Genomic DNA, 9727 nt, shown 5'->3' on the forward strand with positions numbered 1-9727 from the left:
TTTTGCGTAACAGTTGTTTTTTTTTTTTTCCCTCAATTGAACTTATTACGATTTATAAGTCTTTTTTTTTCCTACGAAAATTTGGTAACTTTCTGTGGTTGGGGGAAGGCTCCTCAAAGCGAAGTCATTCCTTTCCAGGTTTTTTTTTTAACATAAAATGATTAATTTTATTTTATCCATATATTATTTAAAATTAATAATTAATATATATATATATATATATATATATATATATATATATATATATATATATGTAACTCAATAAACTATCATTGTCAAATTAATAGGAAAAAGACTTTTAGTGCATATTTATGAGGTCTTTTTTTGGTTTCTCTTCTTTTTATAAAGACAAAATAGGTCAAATAAGTTTTTACAAAAATTTGTATAATTAAAAAAAAAATAAAAAAAAAATAAAAAAAAAATTCTTAGGTGAAACATTTTTTAACTTGTATTATCTTCTTTTTAATTTAAATTTTTATATAATCATCAAATAGCTTTTCACTTTATTTTTAAAGTTTTTTTTTTTTTTTACTTTAACTTAAAAAAGAAAAAAAAGGATGTCAGATAGATTCTTAATATTGTGTCGTAAACAATGTAATTTATTACTACCAATAAAAAAAATTGGAGAGAAACTAGAACAAAACCAAATATAAGTTAATGTTATCTTAGTAAATCATAAATACTTTGTTAAAGTTGGATAGAACAAAATTTGCAGACAAACTAGAATAAAAATTATGCTGATCGAATTTTTTTGAAAAAAAACAAAAGTAAAAAAAAGAACAAGCTAAAAACCTGTTTTTTTTTTTTTTTTTTTTTTTAAGTTCAAAATTTTAACTTCTATAAATCTATATAACTTTACTTTTGTTAAAAACACTTATAAAATAAACAAGCATAAAAAATCTTTTTTTTTTTAAGTTCATTAAAACGGGCCAAGCAACGAATCTAAATAGGAGAAGAGTGTCCAATGTGTATAATTATTAGAATAATTTTATATTATTTTTACGTTTAAATTTATTAAATTCAAATTTTACAAAAAATTATTAAGTAGCTTGCGATCTCTCCTATCCCGTACATATATATATATATATATATATATATATATATATATATATATATATAATATTAATATTAACATGACATATATACTTTAAAATATATAACTAATGAAAATAATAAATAATTATAATTTAACAATTTCATATAATTATTGGGTGATATAAGATACGTTAATTTAAAATATGATTTTATATATGTAATGTTGTAGGAAACTTTTAGTGTCATGTTACTCTAATACATTTGATGTGGGTCTCACTCAAAAAGAAAAAAGAAAATAAGGTGGGACTATTTTTTTTGTGAGAGTAACATGACAGTACAAATTTCCTACAACATGACATCTATAAAATCCTTTAAAATAAGAGTGAAGATATTCTAACTACAAAAAATTTTCACTACTAACTTACTACCCATCACATCACCATTGGATCAAAGAAAGAATGTTAAAAAGTTTTTGAAGAGAGAGAAAATGTTAATCTAATGGTGATTAGATAGGTAGTAAGTTGATACTGAAAATTTTTGATAGTTATAATATCCTTCCTCTTGAAATAATCCCTCTAGTATAAATTTTCATTTGTATTTGTGTATATATATATTTTTTAAAAAAAAAAATGTGATTCAGCTCTAAACAGTCATCGCCTGTTCGATCAGGGGTTTGGTGAGTAAAGTCACAAAGTATGTATCCAAATCCAGCTACTCCATGAAGTGAAGAGCAAAGTAAGAGGAAAGGACCACCAGATCCGCCATATCCATCATCAAATAAAACAGATAGCATCAACACAGTAACATAATATAGAATCAATCATCCAAAAAAAACCTACCCATTCAATAAACATCAAATACATACAAAATAATAATAAAACTATATTAGGTATACCTGTGAAATGGACAGGATTGTGTTGGGAACAATCATATATATATCATGTTGTTAATATATATATATATATAGAAAGCAAAGCAAAGGGGAAAGGGAGGAATCACCAGAAATTATTGGAATGGGCGGACCTGGGAAGAAGAAGAATACTATACTGATGATAATGAAACTCAACATTCATTTTTAAATTTCATCCCAGACCGCCCATTCCCACAACTTCTGATAGCTCCAATCTCCCATTCCCCGCTTCTTGTAATGTTTTTCTTTTGCTACTTCACAACCCCTCTTTGTTCCTCCTTTTATAGCCACACTCTACCCATGTCCTGTACATGCTATATTTGTAATTTTGAAGACTCACGAGGGTAAAGTTTTTGCGAATATTGACCAACGCTTCCATTTGCGTGTGCAAAACGAATGAGGAACCCCAATAACACTCCCTTTACTTTAGCCACCATTCATGGGATGCTTCTTTTTCGCTTTTTTCAAAGATATTTATATATATATTAATGTTAGATTAAATGTGCTGTATTTCTAGTAGTAAGTAAATAAATATTGAATTTGAAAGGGGATTGTTGTTTTCAATAAGTGATAATAAATTTTGGATAAAAAATTTCTCTTATTTTCAATGAATTCGAAACGATATCGTTTCAGGACGAAAATTAAGGTATTTTGTAATTATAATATATTGCAGAGTTATATTAGTCTTTATCATTATAATTTTTTAATCTTATAACACCAAAATGATTTCATTTTGAGCTCACTGGATATAATTTTATCTCCGATGATTGGAGAAATACTTTTCTCATAAATTTTTTGAGAAATGTTATATTTATAACCTATTTTCATTTATAATTTCTTACGACCATATCTTAATCGTTAATTTCTGTCAATTTAACGATTATAATTTATTGAGTGATATTTATTTATTCATAATAAAAATAACCTTTATATTAATGAAAATCAACGTTTAAGATATGATTGTAAGAGATTGTAACGAAAATAGGTCGTAAGTTTATCTTTTCTCTAAATTCTAATTCGGTTAGTGAAAGGTAGATTTTTTTTTTAATATTAATGTTAAACTATTAGAAAAATTCATGCAAGAGAAACCCCATCAATTGGTTAAGTATAAAATTATAATAATAAACCTGTCATGACCTAAAATCTTAATATAATGAGTTTATAATTTATATAATTCTTATTTTCTTAATTGATATAGCACTCCACCACTTAAACTTGAATACTTATAAGTTGTAAAACCTATTTAAAAATTTAATAAATCTATAGTATCTATAAAATAATTTAACCATCTTAAGTGTCCTATCTCAAATGTTATTTGGTTTGGTTTAGCTTCCAAGTTACAATTATTATGTGAACCTCTTACGCGTTCCTTGACTAGTAGCTCATCTTGATGGATATTATTTGTAATTTTTCCTATATCTCTTTTGCGAACATGCAATGGCTATTTTTTCTTCATTTTGCATGACAGAGAGACAGGGCGTGGGTCCTCACCTCCTTATCAATTCTGTCTAATCACGTATATGAGGTTTATATTTGTCATTTAACATGATACAACAAACTTTCTTACACACACAACATTTTGTGAGACCCACATTTTTTGAAGAAAAAAGAAAAAAGAAAATTATGACACGTAAAACGAATCTCTATAACATTACACAATCAGTTTTCCTACAACATAACTCTTATAAAATCTCACGTATATAGTGAGCTAATATTTCCTTGACTTTTCTTATTAATATTTAAATATTTTATAGCCTTCAGGATTATTTTAATTTCCATGTATTGTTATTAAAATGCAATTATGCACATTCAAGTCTATTATCTAAGTTTTTCACTTTTGGCTCCTCTCTTCCATGTTTTCAGAACCCGTTTTTGTAGACGACAACATAATTTGCATTGAAGACTTATTCATATTTATTTAGGAATATGAATTTTTTGTATACTTAAATATATTTTTTATTTATATTTTAAATTGATATTTTTAATTTATAGATATGGTACACACTTATTCATAGTTTTTTAATTGACACGAAAATATTAAAAAAAATCTTACGAATCATTCGTTAGTTTTATTTTATTTTTCCCCCTAGACATAATAAATTTAGAAAATTCTAAAGATTTATCAATTAATGACTTTTCGATTGTAACCAAAATTAATCTTTAGTTTCTAATTGTATTAATAAATTTTATCAATACATTGTACAAACTAAATTAGAAAAAAAAAAAAACCGTTTAATATCAAATTGTAACTTTAGTACTGAAAAAAAATCATTTGTTTTTTCTTCTTCAAAAAGTACTTGATAAATTAAGTTAATAATTATATACTAATGAAAAATACATTTAATATTTAGTCAAATCTAAAATTTACTAATATTTTGGAAAATCTTAAATAATAAAGTATAATTTTTTAAACAACAAAACTTAGAATTAAAATGTTCAAGAAGAGTCTAATTTTGTATTCTTTTGAGGGCGTGTAAACTTTTCTATCAACAAAACTCTAGATTGAGAACGCTCCAGAAGACGAAGTCTTTGTATTTTTCTTCCTCCTTTTGTGTTTGCTTTAGTTAAACTCTTTCTCAGCGGTTGTTATTTAAATGAATAAATTTATGGTGCATTAGATTTATCCAATTAAGTATATCTTTTTTTAAAGGGTTTTATTATTCTCCTTCAACATAAGATAGGTATCTTATGTTGTAGAGATAAAATGTGTGGGTCTCACCATTACAAAAAAAAAAGAAAAAAAAGGAAAAAGTGAGGTGCGGAAATCAAAGTGAAAGAGTAGGAGAGAAGTAATCTTATGCAAAAGGAGAGTAATATTTCCCTTTTTTAAAATGAAAAAACTTTTTTAATGTGGCAGATTTTTTTCTTCAAAAGTGATGAATTTTTTTTATATGTGAAAAAAAGATATACCAAGTTGGCTATATCTGATGTATCAAAAATTTGTCCCATTTAAACAGTGTTAAAAAAATTCGACCGACATACCTCTAACCGAACCGATTGAGATATTGGACGATCTTATATTTGATCTGATATTAAACCAGTGAACTAGTCCTGAATAATTAATTTTAGACAAAATATTTGAAAAAAAATCAATAATAAGATTCGAATTTAGACTACATAAATTATCTTATAAGACTAACCACTAAACCAGATCTAGGTATTGGTTAAAATACTTTTAATTTTATATTTATTATATTTTATTATATATATTTGATTCATGCAATTAAACCAATAATTCATTGGTTGAATTTAATATCCCGACTGAGTCTATAGGTAACATTTGCATTTAAAATATAAATGATCAAACTGGGTTGACTCTTTCTAATTTATTTATATTTTTCACCATAGAAGTTAATTAAAATTGTAATATCAAATTTAAGCAATTTATTTGTGAGTAAATACTTTTTTTGGTTCTCAGCAAATTTTACGATGCCCGTTTCAGTTCCTAGCAAATAAAAAGGCTCATCGTGGTCCCTAAGAAATTCAAAATGGATTCATTTAGTTGATATCGTGAGCCCTCACAAATTTAAAAAAGATCCATATTAGTCCTTAAAAGAATTAAAATGGATCCATTTTGAATTTCTTAGGAACCACAATTGGCCTTTTTATTTGCTAGAGACTAAAGCAGACATTGTAAAATTTGTTGAGGACCAAAAATAATATTTACTCTTTATTTTCTAATGACGTAAAAAAATTGTATATTAAAACAAAGGGATTTGATTTTCTCATGTTGAATGAGAATTCAATTCTCATGTTGTAAAGATAAAAAGCATGTGTGAGCCATGTGTTAGAAAAAATTATATATAAAACTCATGTCAGCACGGAAATCAAATGGTGTGTAGGAGAATTCTAAGGTTGAATCTATAATTATAAAAGAGGTAGGATCCTTTTGACACTAGTGTCAAATTTGAAGTTCGACACCTCATCTGAGAGCCGTTAGATCAAAAAAGATCAACGACTCTCATTTGTAAGCATGTGACACCATTGATCTTTTTTGATCTAACGACCTTCAGATAAAGTGTCAAACTTCAAATTTGACACCAGTGTCTAAGGATCCTACCTCATTATAAAATCCTAAAACAAAAACTTGGTGTGGTAGCCCATGTTATGCTGCAAGTGGCTAAGTCCAACACCTTCCATTTCTAGTACTCAACCAAACCATAAACATAACGCTAACGTTAACGTTAACGTCGCTACTCCCTAAATTCCATTTTCAGTTCCGACGCTAACGCAATGGAAACACCACCGTCACAAGCCACCGCCTCCGCCGCCAAGCTCCGCCTCATGTGCAGCTACGGCGGCTACATACTCCCTCGTCCACGCACCAACTCTCTCTGCTACGCCGGCGGAGAAACCCGCATCGTTTCAATCGAGCGCCGCGCCGTCACCACACTCTCCTCTTTGATTTCGCACCTCTCTTCAACTCTCTCCATAAACTTCCCTTTCACTCTCAAGTACCAGCTTCCCCATCTCGACCTCGACTCGCTTATCTCACTCGCCTCCGATGAAGATCTCCACATCCTCATCGACGAGCACAACCGCCTCGCCTCTTCTTCCCCTTCTCCCTCACGCATCAGACTCTTTGTTTTCCCCGAATCGGGTCGACCCGTTATTCGCCACCCGAAAACGGAGTCTTGGTTCTTCGATGCCCTCAAGAGTGCTAAGATTATGCAAAACGGTGCGGAGGAGGGTGAACCTAACCACTTTGTCTCTTCTGCCCCTGAATCCATCGTTTTGGAGACAAGTTCCTCTTTTGGGTCAACTTCCTCTTCATCTTCCTTCACCAATTTGCCTCCTGTAAGAGCTCACTTTGAAGACAAGTTCACCTCTTCCGATACAATTCCAAGGTACACTTTATTTTGTATTACTAGGCCTTGAGAAATTGAGCGAGTCTTTTTGCTAAGCCTATTTAGATTTTTTCATTACCATTTATCACTTTATTGCCAAGTTTTTAGTGAAGATTATTTTTGAGCTGATATTGAGTTAGAGTTAGGTCTATATATTATGGCACTCCATGACATCTTGAAACTTCAACACTTATGGTAGAGACTTAAACAAAGGTTTCAAAGATTGAACTGCGTTTTTAGTTCCAATTATTAGATTGGTTGGATTGTGATTACCATTGTATTTATTGAGTTTAATATAAATATTTGTTATATCTTACGTGTTAAGATTGATGGGTATTATAAGTTTAGTTTTATTTTTTTTTTAAATTATTGAATATTAAATATAATATACATTATATGAATTAAAAATATTATTTAATATCAAAACGTGTTTTAATATGTCGAAATCTAATATTTTTTAAAATTAAGTGTCGCGTCGGCGTCGGTGCAATAGAATCTATATCACCTCACGAGGTGAACTATGGCGGCATTTGGTAGAGGAGAGAATTTTTTTTACCAGATAAATACAATTATTAGAAATGTGGTAGGAAAGTTAAAAAAAAATTGTTTAGTAGGCTAAAATATTACCAAAAAAATTGGGATAAATTTTCTGAGTTTATTTTTGGTTGAAGGTAAAATATTGAGGAAAAAATGGGATGAAATTACCAAACCAACCCTTGACTAAATACAAAGAAGACTTTCTTTTCAGTTTTTTTTTGTCACTTTTTTTTGAGATGAGATATTTGTGTCTATTGCTTTTTTTTCTTACTTTTTGGTTTGATGGGGCTGGGTGGTATTCTGAAATGACAAATTTTTTTAATTTTTCACACAAACTGAAATTGTTATGCAAATTCGAATGATGGACAAATTTTTTAAAACAACTTACCAAATATGATCAAGTAAAAAAGCCCATCTCAACTTTAGTGGTCATCCTAAAAGAAATCTCTTAAAAAACATCTCCTATGTGTATAACTATAAGTGCTCAAAGTAGCTTTGGTATGAACCAAAGCCCAAGGAGAGGGGAATGTGAAAGGGCACGATAAGTGATGAATGCATGATATCTTCCTCATGTGTTAGGGAAATGATACGAGAGAGAGTGAGCCAAACTGTTTTGGCCATTCTTCACACTGAGTTCGTGTGAAGAATTGTACATCTGAAAGTGCACTATGGGTGAGCTGTGCAAGGAGTAAGGAATCCTCTATTGTGAGGTCCATATGCTCATACTATGGGGAAGCAAGGTGTGACCCCTTACTGGGCCTTTGTAGGCTGGCCCAAATATATTGAGCCATGAAGGTGGGTCCTGAACAGATTTTAATGTCCAATTACTGTGCTCTAGTAGATGAATTGATAATGCCTTTTTTTTGTTTTGGTTAATGGTTTTTTTGTTTTTTTTTTTGTTTCAGTGATAATACTGTTTCAAGTGTTATGTCTCCTCAGCAGAATATATCTTACCAAGAACCTGTGGTTCATGTTTCGGAGGCTAGAGTCAATGCTGAGTCCATTGAAGTTGAAAGTAAAATCCCTTACATTTCGTCGGGTTTCATAGCGAATAACACCAATGTGGATATAGGGTATACTTCATGTCCACAGTTTAATCAAGTGGAGAGGCCACATTTGCAGTTTGTGCAAGCTGCTACACACTTTTTACCACTTCACCCGAGTGGTCTGTTGCCAGTACCATCTCTGCAGCACATTTACCAGCAACCACGTCCATTGCAGCATATGGTTTATCATGCTAATCAACCTTGCCCGGTATACCTTGTGCCTATTGGAAACATGCCTCCCAATAGTTTGCCTATAAGTGCAGCTAGCCAAGCTTCATTGAATCTTAATGCTTCCTTAATGAATTGTCATGTAGCTCACAATCCTGAGGTGGGAGCCAGGTCTCCTTTTGCTCATGATTTTACTTCTCAGAATTACTTAACTAACAATGCAATTGCATCGGTTGTTCATGTACCTTACAATGGAAGTCAGCAAAAAGAAATGGATATTTATCAAATGCATAATCAATCTCAGTCTCAGAATGTATCTATTACTCCCAGGGAATCTCCCGAGTATGAAAATGAACTTGATGATGACCTTGCTCGTGTTCAGATATACAAATCTCAGCCCCCACCTCCCACATTACCTTCTAAATACAAAACAATGGCAAAAGCTACAACAGACCCGATGTCGGAGGCTCTTGCTCAGTTGCATGTGGATAACCACAAGCAGCAGACAGAAACATTACAGCCACAGTGATTTTAATTATCTGCATGGTACAGTTTTGGTAGAAGTTCTACGATGACTTTGAATGTTTTTTTTTTGGTTTTTCTGAGTGTATAATACATTGAATCTTTTCCTCTTACTTTTTTTCCTTTTTTTTTGTGTGGATATTTTTTGGTCGCTAACTCTCTTGTTTGATATGTAAACCTTCCATAATAAAAGACCGAGTCTCATATAAAAGAAGACATTTAATTTTCTTTACTGCCAGGTTTAATTTTCTGATATGCTAGTCCTTGTCCTTGTGTGGTATGGTATGCCTATGCCCTCACTTGCTTCTTACTATCATTGAATTTTATCAGCAGTAATACTAGTGCCGACTAAAAGGGCGAACCCGGAACAGTGGTAAAATTGTTCTTTCATGATTAAAAGGTCATGGGATTCGAATTCAGGAAACAGTCTTTTTGCAATTATGTAAGGGTAAGGTTGCGTATAAGAATTTTTTCCACCCCACACTCATTAGTCGGATTTCACGGGGCAGTGGTTTTTTTTTTTTTTTTAATACTAGTGCTGATTGTTGACAAAAACAGCGATTTTATTTTATTTTGTTTTAAATATGTTATCATTTCAAAATTTATGTGACAAATGCAATTTCAAATGCTTGTTTGTGACTTGTGGTTTCTTATTGCAATTG

At 30.6% G+C, this 9727-nt stretch overlaps 1 protein-coding gene across 1 annotated transcript; it reads left to right on the forward strand.

Annotated features, from left to right (window-relative positions):
* The first annotated feature begins 6112 nt into the window (after positions 1–6112).
* LOC133284414 (protein PAL OF QUIRKY) lies at positions 6113–9258 on the forward strand. Its single transcript, XM_061481423.1, has 2 exons — positions 6113–6792; positions 8235–9258. The coding sequence occupies exons 1-2, from the start codon at positions 6179–6181 to the stop codon at positions 9070–9072; spliced, it is 1452 nt and encodes a 483-aa protein (XP_061337407.1). The 5' UTR covers positions 6113–6178; the 3' UTR covers positions 9073–9258.
* The last annotated feature ends 469 nt before the right edge of the window (positions 9259–9727 follow it).

The sequence above is a fragment of the Gastrolobium bilobum genome, unplaced genomic scaffold (genome assembly GCF_033153095.1).
Source record: "Gastrolobium bilobum isolate Gb01-03AN ecotype WA unplaced genomic scaffold, APGP_CSIRO_Gbil_v1 utg19213, whole genome shotgun sequence".
NCBI lineage: Eukaryota > Viridiplantae > Streptophyta > Magnoliopsida > Fabales > Fabaceae > Gastrolobium > Gastrolobium bilobum.